General features: G+C 50.7%; 1 protein-coding gene across 2 annotated transcripts in view; it reads right to left on the bottom strand.

Moving 5' to 3' along the window:
• Positions 1 to 21,972, bottom strand: part of SCARA5 (scavenger receptor class A member 5) — a 98,221-nt gene that overhangs the window by 36,687 nt on the left and 39,562 nt on the right. For both annotated transcript variants that reach the window (XM_037042225.1, XM_037042226.1), the window contains exon 4: positions 3,085 to 3,759. In XM_037042225.1, the coding sequence (XP_036898120.1) occupies positions 3,085 to 3,759 (675 nt within the window). The remainder of the gene's footprint in view (positions 1 to 3,084; positions 3,760 to 21,972) is intronic.

The following is a 21,972-nucleotide window of genomic DNA, read 5'->3' as shown; positions in this document are numbered from 1 at the left end:
TCCCTTATCAAAAGCCTGGGTAGTTTGTCTCTTTGAAGTTGAACGGTAATTACATTCAGATACGCCCAACAGAATTCTCTACTCATACCAGGTGGGCCCCTGACAACCACAAGAGAGGGACATGAGAAAGACTAGATGCAGTGGTGATCCTGAGAGCCAGAGGGGCCCAGCGGGGTGCCCTCTGAGGAACCAGCCGCCCATCAAGAAGGCAAAGCGGGGAAACCGGAAGGCAGGCCTGGGCAGGACTGAGATGAAACTTTTAGTTCAGGGAAACTGAGTGTGGGACTTGGTTTAAGAACCAAAGAAAGACCACTTAGAGGATTCCACTGGAAGAACCTTGGCAAATAAATGACCTGAGCCTGGAAATGAAAGAACCAGGATGTGAAATACTCAGAGAGGCCGAGGAGGATCACCAGAAGGAAGGGTGGTGATGCCTGTTGACCAGAAGAGGAAGAAAGGGAAGAGAGCCTGGGAGGGACTACCTTCAAGTACAGGGATGGAGTCCAAGGGCCCATGCTCCCTTCTCTCCACCTGGAAAGTAGGATGGTCTGTGACAAGAATACAGTTTCTGAGCCAGAACAACCCGCTTTCTGACCTTTGTCACTTTCCAATTGCATAAGAAACAGTGGGAAAGTTATTTCATCTATAGAGTGGGGACAATAACACCTTTTTGCAGAATGGAGGATTAAGGCTCTTGAATATCTTAGAGAATTAATGGGAATTTAGAGAATTGATGCTGATGAAACTCTTGGTTTATAGTAGGTCATGATTTGGTATAGATGCTTTATTACTCAGCACCTGCGATGGGACGAGGAGGTCAAGGAAAAGAGATGATGGGAAAAGCTAAGATCCCAGTGGTGTGGATCTGAAAGAGGAAATTCTGCATCTAGCCTTCCTTCGATTTATGACAGATGAAACCCAAAATGACCCAGGACAAGAAAACCAGTCCTCTGCTTGCTCACGCTCAAGATGTAATGGCTGTTCCCCAAACATTTACCGAGTCCCAGTTACATGTGCCACACTGTTAGGCACCAGGGGATGTAGGGATGAAGAGGCAGGGGGAGGCTCTGGTGTAGCAGAATGAGCACTGGGCACTGTGCTAAAAGTCCTGGCTTGGTCATTGAACTGTACACTTAAATAGGGGAATATTACAGCATGTAAATTACGCCTTATTAAAGCTGTTGAAAACCAAAGTCCATGCTCGGATCATTACCAGCTGCGCAGCCCTGAGTCAATCAGCTATTTCCTCCTGGAGCCTCAGTTGTTTTTCTGTAGGAATCCTACCCCGCCCTCAATAATGAAACCTGCCTTCCATCAGCCTCACAGCTAGTCATGGGGACCCACTTTAAAACAAAGTAACATACCCCCAACACTCTGTAAATCGGGAAGTACCACATGAACAGGAGGCTCTGTCATTACTATTTTCTGCTCTGGTAAGTGCAGGAGCTCAGAGAGGGAGATGGGTGAGCTAGAGAAGCCAGCAAGGCTCTTGGAGGATGAGGTCTGGAGTGAGATCAGAAGGACTTGGGACTTGAGGAGGAAGAGGAAGAAGGAGGCACAGCTGGAGTAAAGCTATGGCCGTCAGCAAGGCGGGCTCTGTCTCTGGGCCAGTGACAAGACGTGTTCCACTGGACTGGATGCCTCACACAGGACAAGGGATGCAAGCTGGCCATCTATGAACCATATGTGGCCCCCAGATGTGTTGCCTTTGGCTCACAGTGTTAAACAATGAAAATTTCTAGAACATTCTACGTTTCTCTTGAAAAATAGGAAGACCTCGTCAATGCCTGCCTGGCTGAGATGGGCTGGACCTGCCATATCTCCTACTATTCCCCTGACACTGAGATCATTTCACTTACTGAGGCTGCTCCACCAGCCTGGCAGACAGTTCTGTTTGCAAGCACCACATTGGGAGAACAGCTGGAGAAGGCAGGAAAGACAGGCTGGGGACACGAGAGCGATGGAAAGCGTACCAGCTCTGGGATCAGAGAGGCCTGGGTCCAAACCCTGGCACCATCTCCTCCTAGCCGGCAACTGTGAGCGGCTTTCCGAATTGCAGCGCACGTGTTGTTTTAAAAAGACACCGTAAGAGGATGCCCTTGGCACTGTATCAGACACGGCTGGTGTTCAGAATGGTATAATTATTGTCTACTGTGAAGCTAAGGAGTTTGTAATGAATTCGGCAGGACTTGGGGGTCCATGGTGAGTTCTGAGTGGGGGAGATGGTGATGCAGGAAAAGTGCATTTTCTAAAAGCTTCCTGGGACAGTGATGGGCTGGGAGGACAGAAAAAGAAAGGAGTAGGAGAGAGGTGGGGAGGGACCAATGACACGGGAGTGGAAGCAGCGGAAGACAGGGAGGTTGATTCAAAAAGCTCTAATATTTGTAGGCCTTGAGCAAGGGTACAAATGGAGTCCTGTGCATTTTTTGCCATTATACTTAAGAGTTATAAATGAAGCTGACAATCTGTTAAATTAAATATGTTCTTCTACCCTGATAAATATAGGGTGGGGCAAAAGTGGGTTTCCAATTGTTCATACAGAAAATAATACAATACTTAATAAATAATATCAGAATAAACTCTGTGTTTCATGTACTCGCGACTGGAAACCTACTTTTGCCCCAACCCGCATTGCTCTATCACAGTCTGGAAGGCCAGGTTCAAACTTGGAATTCCAACTCCTTGTAGCACTACCATTGGAATGCCATTTCACTGGAGTGGCACTTTACCCCTCCCAGCCTGAGCCTGCAGCATGACCCCCTGCCCCAAACCCTTGGAGACTCCAGCTGGCACATCCAAGCTCTGACTACCCAGTTCCCTCATCACCACCCTTGGCCATCGTCATGACCCGGGTAGTGGACACTGAGCGCACTCTCTGAGGGTAGGGGCACACAGGGGCGTGTACAGGCCTGAAAATGGGCATAGGCCATTTGCGCAGAAATTTCCAGGGCCCTGCAGAGCAAGCCTTAATAAAGGAGGTATGGGCTTCCAAAGTCAAGTCAGCTTGGGGAGAGCCTTGGGGGAGGGTGCACAGGGAAAAGTCCTGAACAGAAAGGGCCCAGGCAGACACCGCGGGGTCCCTACCTTTGGCGAGGGAGATGTTCCTCAGAGCGATGGAGTGCTCCCAGTCCTTGAGGCGCAGGTCCTCTGTGACGGTGTTGAGCACAGCCAGCTCCTGCTTGAGCTGCAGCTCCATGCCCATGTGCGCCAGGCGCATGCGGCGCGTGTCCTCACTGGCGTTGCTCACCAGCACCTGCAGGTCCTGCAGCCTCGTGCTGTGAAGGGCCACGTCGTAGGACAGGCTGTAATTGAGGCCACGCAGAGCACCGCCCACGTCGGCCAGCTCCTCGCCCAGGACTCCTACCCTGCGCGCCAGCCCGTCCAGCAGGCCCGCGTGGCGCCGCAGCAGCAGCTGGCTTTGGTTGCTCTCCACCTGCAGCTGGTAGAGCTCCAGCTGCGCAGAGTCGCTCTGCTGGCCTGTGCGATCCCGCAGCAGGGCCACCGCCTGCTCCGTCTGAACCGCCTGCGCCTGCAGCCCCCACAGCGCGCCCTCCAGCCGCTGCACCGCTCCCGCCAGCGCCAGCAGCGAGTCCGACTGGTTCTGGAGTGCGTCCTGCACCTTCCACACCTGCTCGCTCAGATCCACCTGCAGCGGAGCCTGCAGTAGCCGCAGTTGCAAGTCCCTGAAACTCTCGTTCAGCCGGTTCACGTCGCGTGTCAGCACCTTCAGGTCGTCTGGGGAGCTTCGTGGCCTGGACACTGCGGATGAGGAAAGTGAGAAATGAGTGCCACTAGGGAGGTCCTTGGGTCCCAAGAGGCAGGCCGTGCCAGAACATGGTATGCAACAGGGGCTCAATGAACGATGGATGAAGGGAAAGCAGAGATGGCTATGGCTGAGCACCTTACAGTAACCGAGCATTGTGCTAGGCCAGTGGTCCGCACACTTGTCTGCCCATTAGAATCACCTGGTCAGGTGTCCCACCTGCAGAAATTCTGATTGAATCGGTCTGGGTGTGACCCATGCTTTGAAATTTTTAAAAGCCAGACATAATTCCAAGGTGCAGACTAGTTTGGGAGTTGCTGGGAATCTCATAGGTAGGAGGTTGGTCCATATGAAATGGTCATTTCTATACGTTGAGAATGGTCAAATATCAGCAGTTTCATGAGGCTCACCCTAAGATACTGTGTGTTGTTATCCTCTCAAGTCAAGGGGGGAGGGGCCATTATTGTCTTCTTTCACGGTTAGAGCTGTTAAAGTGGCCCGAGGTAGCCCAGCAAGTCAGTCATATGGCGCCAGACGCTGCCCCAGAGCTGCCCGCGGGAGCCCTGCCTGCAGCAGACTCAGCCAGGCTCTAGGCAACACTACTTTCCAGCCTCCTGCATTCAGGGTCCCTTTCCTTCTTGCCCACCTACTGCGTCAAGGGCCCCTCCGGATGGCTGCACATTTTATACTGATACCCTCCCTTCTCTGCCTCCTCTGACCCTTCTTCCCAATCCCGTATGTCCCTCTTCAGACAGACACCTCTCCTCAGTGACTTCCCACTCTTACTCGTGGAGCGGTTCCTTTCCCTGGTTATAATAAGCTGCTGTCTCATAGTGCTGAGGGGACATGCATCTTAAGCATTAGAATCTGGCATCCGAGGGCTCCCTCCTGGAAGCTCGTGACCTGCGCAGACTCGGGCACTCGGGGGCTGAGATCTAGGGGGTGTGTTGTAATCTACCTGTTCTCTTACTACTAATTTTTTTTAATGGAAAAGAAATGTGGCGAGGTCTCCTTTCTTTTGAAATGTTTCCTAACAACAGATTCCCAGGAGTTGGATCTACCAATCAACTATCAAAAGGTATAGACATTTTTAGGGCTCAAAAATTCAAGCCAAATCACTTTCCCCCAAAGTTTTGCCTGCATGATAGAAGTTATACATACATTATAGACTTTGAATTGTGCCAGTTTTGGTGAAACCTCAGTGCACTGAGTATTAGAATGTTCATATTGTAAGTTTCCAGATCTAAAATGTTGTTTTGTGAGTGTATTTGTATTTTGGAAGTGGCCTTTTTAAGGGAATGCATTAGCTCAAAGGAACGACACGGACCTTTTAGGTCCCTGTGGTAATCAGAACAGAAGTTATCTTGAGGGGTAAGCACTCCTGGGCATCGAGTCGTGTTGTATAAGCCCAGAGCAGCCTCCCTTTGGGGGGACCACTTGCCCACCCCAGAAATGGGGTCTCTCCTTCTAACAGCCACAGTTCGCCCTCAGCCCACACGCCACACCACCCTCCGTCTCCCCATTTAATTTCTTCCAGATGTTCACTGTTGTCAACAGGGAACAATCCCTTTTGAGTGTGACTCCCTTAATTCGTGTTTCTGCAGACAGTTCATTTATCTCTCTGCCTGGTGCGTTTACTTTTCATGGGCTTTGATTGTTCTTCAACTTTCATGCTTCCACAGAGGGGAAAATAAACCAGAGACTAACAGTACTGACTGGCGTTTCCAGTCCTCCCTGTGTGCCAGGCACTGTCCATACACTCAATCCCACAACCACCCCATGAGATAACTATTGTCATCCTCCTCCTATTCCAAACGAGGAAACCGAGGCACGCAGAGGCTAAGTGGCCCACAAGGTCACACAGCCAGTAGGTGCAGGAGGTGGGCTGAGCCTGGCAGTTTGGTTCCAGAGCTCCCAGCTCTTGACCACTTTGGGATGCTGCTGAAAGGGGGGGAGGCACAGAAGCGTGGACGGAGGGGTGAACGGCCCAATTCATCCTTATTTTATGCTTACAGCTGTCTCTAGACTGCTCTGTTTCACCCTTAAATGAGACTTTAAGACAAACTTTTTGAGAGACACAAATAGCTAAGAAGCTAGGGAGGCAGTGAGTTCCCATCATAAGCTTAAACTGGAGTCAGGCTGCTTGGTGGGAATCATGTAGAGATTCAAATGTGGATTCTGACTCAGTGTTAATTGCTGGCCACTAATTAATGTGTCCATGTAGAATTTGCAATAATACATGAATAATGTATTAACGTTGGCCTCAGGCCATGCCCTGGGCTAAGTGGCTGGTGCCTATGTTTCTTCCGCAGCCTCCTTATCTGCTCAGCATTCCCTTCCCACGCACACCCCAGTCCCGAGTCAGTTTCCTGTTCCATAATTGTCCTTTACGTTCATGAGAAAAACCACCACATGCTGGCAAAGTCAAGGTGCTCCAATGTGACTGACCAGAGAGGCCACCTCCCCCGGCACACCAACAGTGCCTGTGGGCAGAAGATCCATGTGTGTGTTGGGAGGAAGAAAGCAGAGTTCTGTCTGATGCTCAGTGACACAAACCTGGGGCATTGGTGTCAACAGCCCTTCATATTCGTATACAAGTTCACATCTATTGCCTCGCTTTTCAACATAACTAATCTCAGGAAGTAGGCCAGGCAGGCACATATTCATAGTCTCATTTAAGGGTGAAACCGAGCAGTCTAGAGACAACCGTAAGCGTAAAATAAGGATGAACCGGGTCATTCACCCCTCCATCCACAGTGTCCTCTCCCACTGCTGCTCGGACAGTCAGCCACGTGCTGAACTCCAAAATCCATATGGGGAAGCAGGGCAGGGGATGACTTGTTTAAGTGCCTACTGTGTGCCACACTCAGTCCTAGTCTCTTACTAGAAGTTGCATCTTCTCAACCACCTTGTGAAGTGGAATTTCAAGGTCCATTTTCAGACGAAAGAGCTCAGGCAGGTGGCAGAGCACGAAAGCAGGCTCAGGCCACTGAGTATCTGAGGCCCTGCTGGCCCCACGTTTTTCCTCCCTTGCCCCCAAAATAGCACAAACAGACTCTCTCCACCCCCTCCCCAGGCAGGGGCCATCGGGGGCACGCACCAGCAGCTGCCAAGCGGAGGCCCCGTACCAGTCCCAGAAGCACAAACGGGAGGGTCTTGTCCAAGGTTTAGGAGAGCGTGAGAAGTAGCATCTAAGGAATGTCACAGAGGTGCCCACGGGATGGCAGTGGCTGGAAGCCTGCTGGGTCCCTCACAGTTCTCACGTGGTCCCCCCAAGCCCGGGGCCAGATAGTATCACCAGCTGACAGAAGGAAAAAAAGAAACTAGAGCAATTAACTAGCTCAAGGCCATCCTGCTAGAAGGGGGTGGCCCCGTCTCGTTCTAAGTCTAGGCTTATTCCATTGCTTCATGCAGGCCAGCAGCGCTGCCGGAAGGAAGGCGGGTATCGGAACTCACTGAACATCACACTAAGGGCGGAGTGGGGGAACGGTGGGGCTGAAATGAACCTGCAAAGTCAGGACTTCAGCATAAACACTGAGAAAGAGACAGGGGGCCTTCTTTCAGGTGGTCTGCAAAACTGGGTGGGCTTGACTGGGATCTGGACACATGTAGCTTTCACAGAAAATTAATTAAAAAGTGGATCATAACGTCCATTCAGGATTGTCTAATGAAGAGGTTAACTGTACATCTTTAGCACTTAAGGTGATCACATTTTCATTAGGGTCCCCCTCACCCCAGAAGTAGGAAATACCAGAGCCAGCCTCACGGGATGTGACCTGCTGGTCACAGGGCTTCACGCTCAAGGGACCCTGGGCTTGGGGCTTAATGTCCTGTTGTGTTTCTCTGGAAATTTTTGATACTTTTACGTTTGAATTTGTGTTTTGTAAGTGAAGGGCTGAGGCAGGAGGAATAAAGCAGGTGGGGGAGGGGAGGTATTAGGGGACATTCCTAAGGACCAAGAGGAGGGCAGCAGATGGGTAAATTTGGGGCAAGCTTTTCTGTTTAAGCTCCCCATGCCCCCGGGCTAGCTCGGCAGGATGTCCAGGATGAGCCTTTACAAACTGGAGGCTGGCTCCTTGGCCTGCGGCTCCCAAGGTACACGAGCCAGCTCCTCGGATCAGAGGGGCCCTTTGAGAAAGAAACCAGGCAGACTCTGTCTTTGCACAGGTGTCTGTGCTTCCCAATGCGCTGTCAGTCTGGAGACTCACCCACCAGTGGCTCCCGGGGGGCGCCAGTTTTGCCTGCGTCCATATGATACCCTGAGTGCATACCTGCACTGCCTTTGCCAGTTCAGAGACTGGCAGGGCTCTCCAAGTGAGCGAGCGAAGGTGGTCAATTCTAGGTCTTACAGGCAGGATCCAACAAAGAGGCAAAGGAACTGGCCCCTAAAATGGTGAGGTGGCTGCAGCCCTGGGGCCTGTCCTTTACAAACAGGCCGTATCTCTGGCAGGGACATTGGGTGAGCAAAGCTGTAAATTGGAGAATGGGCAGAGCGCATGCCGGCTGGTGGCCAGCTGACAGCCATGACCTCAGAGGAAGAAAACCCAGGCACTGTGTCTGTTACTTTCCCCAGGGGTGTGGCTCGATCCTCTGTGCTCCTGGCACAAGTGTCCCCTTTGGGGGGCCAGGCAGACAGAGTCTCACACAATTCCCTGTGATTATTGTGGAAAAGGGATCCAGGAGGAATTATAAGGCAAAAGGCTCCTATTGAAGGGACTGACCCCAGGATTCCCATTTCAGAGGCAAGAGGACTTGCAATCATTTCCAACAACGTCGGGACACCCGGCATTTTGGTAAAGCACATAAATCTAACAAGGAAGAGACTAATTCTTCGTGAATTCACAAGTAGAATTAGGAACTTGCAGTTTAGACTAACATAGTGCCCAACACAGAAACTTGAACCCTGGTAAGTGGTCAATAAACAGGTGAATGAGTGAATGATTGAAAATGGAAAGTGTTATGAGGCACAGAAGTGCCCACATCCCTTCTTGGAAACAGAAGAACTTGGACTGGCAGGGAAAGACAGGCCAGCCCTTGGTCCCACCTCCCTCTCTCTCAGCCCAGCTTTCACTCCAGCCGGGGCTACCGTGATCAACTGGGGGTGGGTGTAACCGGCAGCCCCTCACTTCATCTATACCCCTCATCTCTTACCGTCTGCCCCAGGGCTTCTGGGACTTCTCGGGATTGCGGGACTCAACTGGACCTCATTCATGCATGGCCTTGACCTTTGGGAAACCCTGACCTATGTGGGCAGAAACTGGTAGATAAATTCTCTCCACAGAAGACAGTTCTGCAGCTCTTCACACAAACGCCCTTAGAAGGAAGGTCCTGGCAGGACTGAGCTCCCTTGGCCACAGTGAAAACCCAGCTGAAGGACACGTCCTTGCTTTTGCTTTTCCTCCTTTCTGGTCTCCCCAGCCCTCTACTCCTGCTCCTCAGGATCACTTTTCACAGTAAACCACCAAGCCCATGCCTCGAGCTCTGACTTCCTTAGAAATCCCAGGGTATAACCTCCTCCCCCAGCACAGAGGCTCGCTGTCTTCCCATCCCCCTTTGGAGTTTTGCTTCTTCACGCCTTGATTTTCCATTGTCTTAAGAAACCACAATTAAGTTCAAATTTAGGATATTCGTTAGTTTATTCATACAATAAGTTAGGCAATACATATGTGAGGTACCAGCTCATGATGTGGGTCTGGTAGTGCTAAATACAGTTGGCCTTCTGTATCTCAGGGTGTCATACCCACAGGCTCAACCAACCATGGATCGAAAATATTTGGGGGGAAAAATCCCAGAAAGCTCCAAAAAGCAATTTGAATTTGCCATGCATGGAGCACTACACTGAATTTGCACAGATGAGGTGCAGTGTAGGCCCTGCTGCAGCCTATGTACAGGTATGGGCTATACGCAAATGAGCTGTCACTTTGTATGACGGACTGGAGCCTCTGAGGGGGTCCTGGAATCAGTCACCTGGGGATAATGAGGGTCAATTTCCAGAGAAGTCGAAAGAAGTCCCTTGCCTCCCTGTTTACTTTTGGAGAAAACCACACACACACACACACACACACACACACACACACGAAGAACCTGTTTTAAGGCTCCTCTGTCTGAATGTGTTTCCAAATGTTCCTTGGGGAGAAAACCAAAAACCACCAAACCCAACATTAAGATTATCTATAGAAGTTGGATACAGTTAGTATAATTAGTGACCATTCTTCGGTGGCCTGGGGAGATGGCTTCTGTGTGTGTTTGTCCGATGCCTCTGTGAGCAGTGCAGAGAAGGAACCGGAAAGGATGGGAACTGGAGGAGGGTAGGAAGCTGTGGTCCTGGTGACAGAGGAGGGCCTTGGACATGGCCATGCCGGGCAGGCCAGCGAGGAGGGACACACACAAGACATGGTGAGAAACAACACTGTCGGGAATCTGTGGCCTCCTGGAACTGGAGGTTGAAGAAGAGGAAGGCTCAGGTGCTTAGGGATGACAAGGCATCTGGGGACACGAAATCCTCAGACTGGTGGAACCAATGTGCTATTGATGGCCAACAGCAGACGGAAAGATACTGTAGACGACAAAACTCAAAACAGCATTCATCGATGGGAACTCTCTCCCGAAGGCAAGAGGGTCACCTGCACAAGGGGCAGGTGTGGCGTTTTGCATTTACAGTCAGACTCTGAAGGAGATCCCTGGTTCCACACTGGGTAGCTCTCATTTATCAAATTCTTACCCATACTTCAGACTCTCCATGTGCCTCATGCCACCAAACCATCAAAATGACCTGGAAGTAAGCACTATTGTCCCCGTGTTAAAGAGCAGAAAGCTACAGCTCAGAGAAACTAAGCAAATGTTTGAAGGTCTTATCGTTAAGAAGGGACCAAGCTGGCACTGGGTGCGGGTGCCCTGACGCCAGCTCCGGTGTCTCCCCACCAGACCCTCCTCCCAGCTTCACCTCCCGGTGGAAAAACAAACATGCACCATGAAAGCAGTGGTCTGGTGCTGTAATCTGGCATTGTAAACAAGATGTCTCTGTGTAGTCATCCTAATACCGCTCCTGAAATCACCCTGCAAGCTTCAGGGGGTCATGCTGCGCTAGCCAGTTCTTAGAGATACCAAACAGTCCAGCTGGGAGCATGCCTGTGATATTCAATTCGAGGCCTTGCCTCCTCTATCAGGCCCCAAGAGGCAATATTCCTGTGCCTTACTCATCCCAGGGCCAGGAACCAGGCAACTAGAGACCGCTTCTGTAGTCTACAGCCCACCAAAACAATTCAGACTAGGCAACCCTAAGTTATTCACCACCCCTCCCCTCTCCTTGCCTTCTCCACCCACCCCAGCAAACTCTAGTAAAGGATGTGGCCTGCAGGTTCCCCTCACTCCTGTCTGCTGCCTCTGCCCTGCGTGGTGTGCCGTCCTCCTGTCTCCAGGGCCTGTGAGGGATGCAATAAACTTTGCATCCCTGAGCCTCTCCTCCATCTCCTCTGTGGCCACATCTGACTGACCATTTCATGAAAGAACACAAAACAGGTTCCTGCATCCGGCTTTACAGATGAGGCTTAGGGAGACTGAGCAGTTTGTTCAAGACCACACTACCTGTGAATGGCAATTCCAGACCCCAGAGCACAGTCTGTCCCTCTTGTTCCAACAGGGGCCCGCTAGCAGGAGGCTGGGTTACAGGGGCCCTCCCCCGTCGCCCAGTATGCCTCCTGGCACAGTGCACGAGGCCACAGTCTAAAATCAGTGAGGGAGCACGTCTCTCCGCTTCGATCTGCCTGGACACTGTGTTCCGTAAGCACTTGTTTTCAAACAGCTCGGTATCAGGTCCCCAGCGTTTCCGCGTGGCTCNTTTGCATCCCTGAGCCTCTCCTCCATCTCCTCTGTGGCCACACCTGACTGACCATTTCATGAAAGAACACAAAACAGGTTCCTGCATCCGGCTTTACAGATGAGGCTTAGGGAGACTGAGCAGTTTGTTCAAGACCACACTACCTGTGAATGGCAATTCCAGACCCCAGAGCACAGTCTGTCCCTCTTGCTCCAACAGGGGCCCGCTAGCAGGAGGCTGGGTTACAGGGGCCCTCCCCCGTCGCCCAGTATGCCTCCTGGCACAGTCGCACGAGGCCACAGTCTAAAATCAGTGAGGGAGCACGTCTCTCCACTTCGATCTGCCTGGACACTGTGTTCCGTAAGCGCTTGTTTTCAAACAGCTCGGTATCAGCTCCCCAGCGTTTCCGCGTGGCTCTGAGTTGGAGCAGTGTGAGCACTCCCACTGGCCAGTTCTCTCAGGTCCATCTTTCTTCACTTGTCAAGCCTGTCATAAAATATTCTAAGGAGGTTGGAAATTATTTTCACTAATAAACATGTAAAAAAATATCTGGGCCAGACTTGCCAGGAATCTAGGCAACCCTTATTGGGTTTCCTCTTTCAGGACACGAGGTTTGCAGCTCATGTGTCAAATCTCTCACACTGCCATTCTTCAAAGAGTGGGCCCGTGGCACCATGAGACCATGGAGGCTTGGAGCCAAAGTTGATCTTAATTGTCATCTACATATTGTTTTCAGGTGGGGAAGTAAAGGCTGAGAAGAGTGAAAAATGTCCCAGGTCGTCTAGAGAGTTTGGTGGCAGGACCAGGGCTACTGCTCATATCCCTTGAAACCCGGTGCACCTGTCTCTCTGCTGCACCACTCTGCTGTCGAGGAAGCCAGATTAGGTGTCCACCCACCCACCCACCCACCCATTCATCTATCAATCTGCCCACCTGCCCTTCCATGCAAACCATCATCAACGATAACGCAAACCATCATCAACGATAATGCAGAAAATCACCCCGCCCCAACAAGCAGAGTTTTTCCTGTTGAAAACACGGACACTAGGAGTGAGAGTTGCTCTGAGACGGCAACTGCTCCCCAGAGCGCCCTGCATACGAGGCTGGACGTCGCTAGTGTTGCAAACATTCAGTGTTGCAAAAGAGCGACGTGAAATCGTGCCAGCGATAGTCATCCATCACAGTGTGCTATTCTGTGGGTTCAGAAATGTTTCTACAAAAGGAAAAAATTTTAATAACAACTTTTAACATGCTGTAATAAAAAACTGCATCTCATGTCCCCAATTTTTCAAAATCTTACAGCATCATGTGAAGTGCAAAAGACAACATGAAAGGGGTAGATTTTAGAATTTCATGGACTCTGAGACTCAGATGGGTTCTTGACATTGATTAGAAAGGAAGGACTAATGAAGCTAGACTCCTAAGGCTGGGGTTCAAGTCTTACCCACCACTTAACTCGCTCCTCTTGGACAAGGAAATTCACCATCATGAGTCTCTCCCTTTTCATCTAAAAATAGAATTAAGAACATGTACCTTGGGTTGTTGCGGGGACTAAAGGGAGAGTAACTGAGCTCTTACTGTGGGGCGGGCACTGTTACGTGTTTTAGGAAGGCGTTATCACATTTGAGGAAATCAAATATGTGGGAAGAAAGCCCCGCATACATTGCAAAACCCTATTCAAATTCATACTATTGGTATTCATGGATATCCTCTCCTCAACCCCTCTCCTCATTATCAGATTTGCTTAATTCACACTCATAAATCTAACACTTCTATAGAGTTTTACATTTTACATAGTGCTGTTATGTACATTACCTAATTTTAAATTCTGGACCAGCATTTAATCTGTGGTTGTATTGGATAGAGAACTGAGGGCAGAGGGAAGAAATGACTTCTACACCTCTAGCTAGTGACAGCCAGGCCTCGAGACTCAGCCTCCTTGCATGCAGCTCTAAATGAGAGTGTTCTACCCACCTTGACTCCTCATCTGCCTCGAATTTGTGACTTTCTGGCAGCCTGAACACATGCCTCTTCCACCCTTCACCCCAGGGACCCCCAGCCCTACTTTCCCTAGGACCCCAAAATTATTTGGTACTTTCCAAAGAGATCCCGAATGTTGACTCCTCTCTTTTCAACCGTGGCCATCAAGCTCGTCAGCTCGGTCACCACAAGGGGACCTGCCCACTGTCTTCAATGGGCAGATCCTATAACTGAACCCTCCCCAAGAGCTCTCCTCTGGCTATGCCTGAATCACTCTTGTGCCTGGATTCAGAAATGCTTTCAAAGGCCCCGAGCCTCTGGGCAGATCGCCGACTTCTGTACTCATCCGTGAGCAGCCCAGGGCAGCCGGAACCACTCCCCGCCCCTTGCTCTACCTCTTGGACCTCACAGTCCTGCTCACGACTTGTGCCTTCTTGGCTCACTCTCATGCTGTTTGGATGTACCTGGAGTTGAACTGCCTTGAGTGAACTGCTGGGCTGGGACAAAGAAAATCCCCTTAACTGCTCTCCAAAACCTTCACGCCCCTTACTGCCCAAGCCTGCTTTAGCCTCCCATTCTTACAAGCAACTCTCTGCACTCACTGCACCAGGAACATGAATGCCAGTCAGCAGGAACTCCAGGTCCTCTGCACCCCCGTCTGTCTGCATCCACATTGTTCCCTCGAGGACCAGGGCGAGAAGCAAGCCTTCCCCTTCTTGAGGTGACCTGCAGCCCCTGCGTCCCCTGCCACCCCTGCCAGCCTCCCCAGGAAGGCCTGTGGTGGGGGAGGAGAAGGGTATGGGACTTGTTCAGTGACCTGCATGGCTGGTGGGGTGGTAAGGGGTCACCCCCTGTATAGTAAAGATCCCCAACAAGATAGTTATTTAAACATTGGGAGACAGATCCCCTTCCCTTAAGGTTTCCAGTCCCTTCACGACCCAAATCATTCTTCTTTAAATGGGTTTCAGCTTGTCTGCCTCCAGTGGTGAATGTTTAACAACTGGTTCTCCGGGACAAAATCCACAATCCCACTTCGCAAGGCAGGCCAGTCCCTGAGGTGTGAATACTCCCACTATGGCCTGTGTCACACTGCCCCCGTGACATCACTAACGATGGGGTGGGGACAAGTCTCACACAACCGGGTTGACTTCAGCCCTCTGTCATTTGCACCCACCCGCAACTGCAGAGCTCAGAGAGGAGAGGAGCACTGAGGAGGGCGGGAAGAAAACGCCGCTCTATGGCCAGCTTTGGGATAACTCATTCAGGCCAAGAATTATCAGAAGATGCTAATACCATTGAGAGAAAGATCGTTGGAAAATGGTTTTTCTCTACACGGTATGACAGCGTGTCCCACAGGTCACTTCTTCATTAGAAAGGGAACAGGAGGTACCTTCACAGTAAAGACCTCGACCAAGTACTCGAATTTTATGTCACCAATAAAGGAATGAAGTGACTCAGTATGCCTGCCCCTTGTGGGATGCTCTGAGCAGAACTTAGGAAGTGTCTCCGCCAAGAACGTTTAACCTGTATCTAGTCCCACGGAAACAATGAAACAAACTCAAGTGAGGGGGCATCCTGCCAAGCGCTGGCCTGAGTTCTTCAAAAATACCTACGTCATGAAAAATCGTGAACACTAGACGCTGCTCTAGATCTAAGAAGACGGAAAAGATGGGACAACGGAATGCACAACCCTGCATTGCATCCTGTGTCAGGGCCAAAAAAGAAAATTGCTGTAAAGGACATTACTGGAGCCGTTGAGGAAAGTGAATTATGGACTATATATTTATATCTGTATTGTACCAGCATTAAATTTCCTGAATTTAATAGCTCTAAGTGGTGATATAAGAGGATGTTATTGCTCTAGGAGATACACACTGAAGTGTTTAGGGGTAAAGTTTGCACCTGACTCTCAGGTGGTTCCGCAACAACAAACACAGCAACTACAGCTGGGTGGGGGGGAGGGGGTGGGGGAGACAGACCAGCAGAAGGTTAAAACCCGATGAACCGAGATGAAGGGTGTAAGGGTGCTCATTATACAATGCTTTCAGCCTCTCGGTAGGTTTAAATAATTTCAAAATGAAAAAGTTGAAAAAATAAAGGCCTACGCTGAAGGGCTGTGCTGCTGTCTAGTGTGTGTGGAGTCCGAAGGGCAGTCGCCGCCATCATGCTACACACTACACCTCTAGACCCCAAACTTGGCTTTAAACCTGCTGTCAAGTGTACCTTCCCTGACGCTCAAGAGAGGACTCACGTCCATTCATATTGGAGTCTCATGTCAGGGCCATTCCTCTGAATTTCAGGCTCATTTTGGATTCGGGCTCCGCATTCCTGTGAACTGAATGCACACTTCTGTGAACCACAAAATGCATCAACCTGCTCTCTGGGATTGAACGGCATTTAACAAAATTTATTAAGCACACACAATGTGCAAAGCAATAGATCGAATACAAAAAAGTCAGTAATAACTAAAAACAATATGATTGTTTATTGTAGGCTTCTGGAAACTGTAAAAACTAGGTCTTATACTTCTTTGGTCACCTCATAGCACCCCACAGTAGTGAGCCTATAGTAGGTGCTTAATAAATACATGATTTGGCCTCACATCGGCAAGCAGGCAAAAGGCTTAAAGAGTCAGTTTCCTTGAGGTGATATAAGTAATAATCAAATGTATGAAAAACTTTATGAGATTATTAGCTATCAAAGAATGCAAAATGAAACAAAATAAAATCTCTCTAAAAATAATGAGGTAAGTGCTACATCATGCTGGCAAGATCATGGTGGAAACTAGTGTGTTTATACATTGCCGATGACAGTGTAAAATACTTTTGAAAAGCAGTTTGCCAAAATGTATCAAGTATCATAAAAATGTCCGCATCCTCTGTTCAAGAATCTCACCCCTGGGAATTAACTCCGAGGAAATAATCCGAAAAAAGGGAAACACAATAGCACAGAGATGATAACTTGTTGCCCTCCTGTTTGCAGCAGTGAAAAGCCAGAGAGTCGTGAATGTAAAACCCCGGACAGTTGAATCGCGGTGCATCAACTAGACGGACTTGGACGGAGCCCTAAAAATGACAGCTATGAGGTCTGCTTTATAACAACGTGGGAAATGCATGTGCCAAAATATTAAGCAAATGTGTACACGAATAGGAAGATTAAAAGAAAACTGGGATTATTGAAAATAATTGCTTTTTTAGGCTATTGAAATTATGAGTAGTGTTCTATTTCCTTATGGCCTTATTATGCTCGAGAAACATAACTTAAAATTATCATCTCCTGAAAGAAAGAGAAAAGGATCATGTTGTGGGCTAACTAGGGGTGGCCGACCTTTTGGCGTCTGTGGGCCACACTGGAAGAAGCGTTGTCTTGGGCCACACATTAAGTACATTGTGACACATAATCACAAAAATACCTCATAATGTTTTAAATCAATTTATGATGATGTGTTGGCCTGCATTCACAGCCATCCCGAGCTGTATGTGGCCAGCAGACCGCAGGTTGGACACCCCTGGACTGTGTCCCTTACCCCCAAATTCCTATGTTGAAATCCCAATCCCAGACCTTAGAATGTTAATTGTATATGGAGATCAGGTCTTTAAAGAGATGGTTAAGTTTAAATGAGGCTCTTAGGGTGGATCTTAATATGATATGATTGGTGCCCTTATAAGAGAGGAAAAGACGCCAAGCACCTACGTGCGCAGAGAGACAGTCTCACCGAGGCCAGCAAGAGGGGAGCTATGTACAAGCCTAGGAGAGACCCTCAGGAGAAACCAACCCTGCCAGCACCTTGACCTTGGACTTCCAGACTCCAGAATTATAAGAAAATAAATTTCTATGACTTAAGCCACCCAGTCTGTGGCTTATGACAGCCCTAGAAAACCCATGCAGACTGTAACAGACAGCCTGGCCAGGCAGGGCTAATGGCCAGACCCAAGGATCTGACCTCCAGAAGACTGGGTGCATGGGACAGGTCGTTACCGACACGCCTGTGTCCCCAGGACCACAGAGAATCAGAGGAGGCTCCTTTCCCTGTCTTCAGCCCAGTGAGGGGAGTCAAGGAGGGCCTCTGAAACATCCTGCAAGTCAGGAGCACCTGAGCAGCTCTGCGATTACAGCCTGGACATTCTGATTTAGAAATGGGGCGCGCCCTGGAATCTGCATTTCTAATAACAACTTGGCCCTGGTTTTGTTGTAGTGACCCAGTTGTGCTGAGGAGAGCTGTCAGATGGCTGAGGTTCAGGATCCCTCTAGCTTTGGGGTTTCTCCTTTATGCTCTCTTAAGTTCTGTTTCTCCCAGCAGACAGAGGTCCCAGTGGTCAGAATGTCATGTTGGACCCTCAAAACCAATCTGGCTTAAACATCCGAAGGGCAAGCAATCCCACTTCTGGGCCTCCACCCAAAACAGTGGAAAGCAGGGACTCAACGAGACAGTCTTCCGCCCATGTTCATCGCCACTGTGCACGGCCCAAAAGGTGGAGGCAACCCCTGTGCACGTAATGCATGAGTGGAGAAACAGAAAGCGGAAAACACACATCGAGGAATATTATTTAGCCTTAAAAAGGAAAGAAATCCTACCACATGGAACCACGTGAATGATCGTTGAGGACATTATGCTAAGTGAAATAAAAGGACAAATATTGCATGAGGGCCCTAGAGTAATCCAACTCAGAGAGACAGGAAGCAGCACTGTAGTTTCCCAGGGCTAGGGGGTGGGGAACAGAAAGTTAGTGTTTAAAGGATACAGAGTGTCCTTCCGGAAGATGGAAAGAGTTCTGGAGGTGGATGGGGATAAAGTTTGCACAACCATGTGAATGCCCTTAATGCCACTGAGGTGTCTGCTTAAAGACGGTTACTGCGGTGTAAGTTTTATGTTTATTCTATTTTACCACAATTCAAAACTTTTCTAAAGGGAAATTAAGAGAAGGGCTGGGATGGGGTGGGGCAGGAAGATGCAGTAAGCCTCATCGGGGTCTGGGGACTCACCCCCGGGGGTGAGGGTGGGGAGAGGAGAGTGAGAGCCTGGCTGGGTCCAGCTTCTCCAGAGGAGCGTTCCTCAGGCTCTGCCCAGTCCCACCCAGGCCAGATGATAAACGGGCCACCTGGGAGCAGCCTGCTGCAGGCCCAGCTCGGCTTTCACAACTGCAGTTCGGGGCCTGGCCTGGGGCCTGGGCTGGAATCTTCTTTCCCTTCCCCCCTCTGCTCTGCCCTCAACTGTGGAGGTGGGGGCCCTGGGGCTGGGCGGAAGAGTGTGGCCTGGGGCCCGTGGACTTGGCGTCTGTGTCCTGGGCACACGAGAGCTCTTAACACGGCCCATTCCTCTGGGGTTTGGGGGAACGTTCCCAAGTCCCGCTCTGAGGAGGGAAAACAAACAGCTGAGTGCAGGCGGCTCCAGCTGTGGGACACTTTCCAAGACTGAGAGGGAAAAAGAAATCATTCCAGCCCCGAATGCCTAGTTAAGCCGAAAGCAATGGCTGCTGAGAGGAGCGGCAACTTCTCCACCACCTGCAGTTTTACCCAGAAAATGTAGATCTCCATCCTCGAGAGTTCACATGGTTTGCTTTGTAATTACAGCATCACAGTCCTTTGCAAACGTGGTGTCACAGCCCTTTTGGTAGGTCTGTTTGTGTAACACGGGCCGTGACAGCAAACGTCGTAAACCCCGCATGGCCAGGCTGTGTGAACCGGCACAAACGGTGGGACAGAGAACTGGCTCAAACCCAGTCTTCTTTGTGGAAACCCACTCCCACTCCCTCACCACCAGGTGCCTCCGCTTCCTACCGAGTTCTGCCCAGAGGCCACGCGGTTTGGTGGACAGAACAGTGAACTCGGTCAGACCCTGTCCCAGGCCCGTTCTGGTCTCGTGTGAACAGAGCCCCGCCTGCCTGGCCCAAAGCTCTGATTCCCAGCCCACCTGCATTTCTCCCCCCACCTCCCCCACCCCTGCCCCTGTGGGGCCAGGTGGAAGCCCTGTGTGAGCAGTGGGCATCTGTGGAATGAGCTTGACTAGGAAACCAGAGCCCAAGTCCAGCTCAGCCCCGTCCTGCCAAGGCCATCTACATTTAACAAGGACCCACCACCTGCAAGAACTCTCCGCCTCCCTGAGCCCCCCTCTCCTCGCCTACAACAGGGTTGATGTCTGCCTCACAGCACAGTGTGAGGGTCAAGCGGGACGACGGTGTGAAATACTATGCTTCTCCGATGTCACGGTGCCACTGGTGGTGAGGGTGGGAGGGCAGGGCTTTGGGCACATGTTTGGGCTTTGGGTACAACAAATGGGGCAGCTCAGAAACCAGGCCTCGGCTGCCCACGATAAGTCAGAGCGTGAAGGAGGCAAGAAGAGTGTGGGTAGCAGTGACGCATACCTCACCCCTGACTGGCCTCCTTGGGCCTTAGCCACGTCCCATAAGAGAACTTTTCCCTGCGGAAACTGTCGGTCCCGGAGACCAGAGCCGGATGAGAAACTCCCTCTGCGTCCTCTGCATCCTCCACTACAGGTGGCCTGGGCAAGGATGGGCTGGTGGACACCGGCATGGCTCCCCAGAGGAGCTGGGAGCTGCGGTGGGGCACCGCCCCTGCCCCAGGGCACAGGTGTCCTGCAGGCAGCACTGGAGCTGCAGTGAGCTGGCCAGGCTGCTGGGACTGACATGCGTGAACAAGCAGGCTGGGCAAGGGCAGGTCTGAGGGAGCCAACAGGGTCCCGAGCTAGAAGTTTTCAGAGCTGATGGGACTTGGAAGGCTTAGTCCAATAACTATCCACCTGGGGTCCCTGATATAATCTCTAAAGAGCCCCAAAGTGGAAATGGGTTTTCCAAGTAGAACAACTGATAACCATCAATGTGCCAAAGAGCAGTTCCCAAGGCTCTCACACAGCCAGCGACAGTGCTGGGACCTTGCGCCAAAGGCCGGACCACTGGTGCTGCGACCCGTTCTCTCCAGCGCAGCTGCTGACTCACACAGGGCCACAGGGAAAGGTGGGAGAGAGAGGCCAGTCCAGAATGTGAGCGTGTCCCTCCGGGCAGCCAGGGGGCTGCGCTCAAGGGCGGGATCCCGGAGCAGAGGACACCAGAGCCTCCCTCTTTGCACAGGGTAGAGTGGTTGTGGTCTATTACTCATAGTACAAATGTTCTGTATGTTATGATGCCTTGACAACTTAAACAAATCTTCCTGGGTGGGGAGAAGCTGCCCCTCCCTGGCTAGCCAATGCTTAGAGAGAGCAGAGAGCCCTAGCTTGCCTTCAATGATGTGAGCCAGCCAAGGCAGGGCTGCACCTTCTCTATCCCGCCTGTGCACCCCAGGAGGCAAGTTTTCTCTGTCCTAACCACCCCTGGGCCAGGTACCAGGTACCAGAGGCCACCCCAGTAGCCCAAAGCCCTCCACAATTCTTCAAACTAGCCAGTCCTAAACTGGTCACTCTGCACTGTCCTGCAGAAACCCCATTAAAGGGCGTGGCCTAAGCACTTCCCTCATTCAGGGTCTTCTGCCTCTTGACCACCCTGGTGCTTCCCCTTGGGCCCTGCGTAGTGTGCCATCCTCCTGTCTCTAGGACCTTTTGGAACAGCACATTTTGTTTACCTGAGCCTCTCCTCTTTCCTCTTGAGGCAGCACCTGACTACGCTTATCTTGAAAAAAACGCAAAACGGGGAGCTTTCCTGAGACGCAGTGGAAGAGGAGGCCCGCAGTGCCTCCTCCCTTTCGCCGCTTTGCCCAGGGAGCACTCCCCGTGCACTTTCGCTCCCGGGCACACCAGAGCGCACAGTGTCCCCCACCGGATTCGTGTCTGCCGAGAACTGTGAATGCAGGCTTGTTCAGAAAGCGGGTCTCTGCAGACGTAATTGAATTGAATTAAGGTCACGCTGGATTAGGGTGGGCCATTTGCCACAACATGGTGGACCTTGAGGACATTACGGCAGTGCAGTAAGCCTGACACAGGAAGACAGATGCTGTATGAGCTCACGTATGTGTAGGGTCTAAAAGGTCAAACTCATAAAATCAGAAAGTAGAATGATGGTCTCCAGGGGCTACAGGGAGGGAAAAGTGGGGAGACACTGGTCAAGGGTTCAAAGTTGCAGTCATTCAAGGTGAGGAAGTTCTGGAGATCTACAGCATGGTGACAATCGTTAACAACACCGTCAACAGCAGACCGCATATGCAATGGTAGTCCCGGAAGATGACAAGGGAGCTGTGAAATTTCCATTGCTTAGTGACATCACACTGTCCCAGTGTAACACATTTCTCACATGGCTGTGGTGATGCTGGCGCAAACAAACCCACTGCACTGCCACTGTGTCAAAGTACAGCACCTGTGTATGGTGCCAGCGGGCACTACACTTACCAGGGGGTCACTTCTTAAACTATACAAACGTCTAGCCACTCTGCTGTGCACCTGAAACTAAAATAAAATAATATTGAATGT

Source organism: Sturnira hondurensis, unplaced genomic scaffold (assembly GCF_014824575.4).
Source record: "Sturnira hondurensis isolate 20B ecotype Veracruz unplaced genomic scaffold, ASM1482457v3 Scaffold0003693, whole genome shotgun sequence".
Classification (NCBI taxonomy): domain Eukaryota; kingdom Metazoa; phylum Chordata; class Mammalia; order Chiroptera; family Phyllostomidae; genus Sturnira; species Sturnira hondurensis.
The sequence above is the reverse complement of the archived record's forward strand: the minus strand, read 5'-3'. Positions and strand labels throughout refer to the sequence as shown.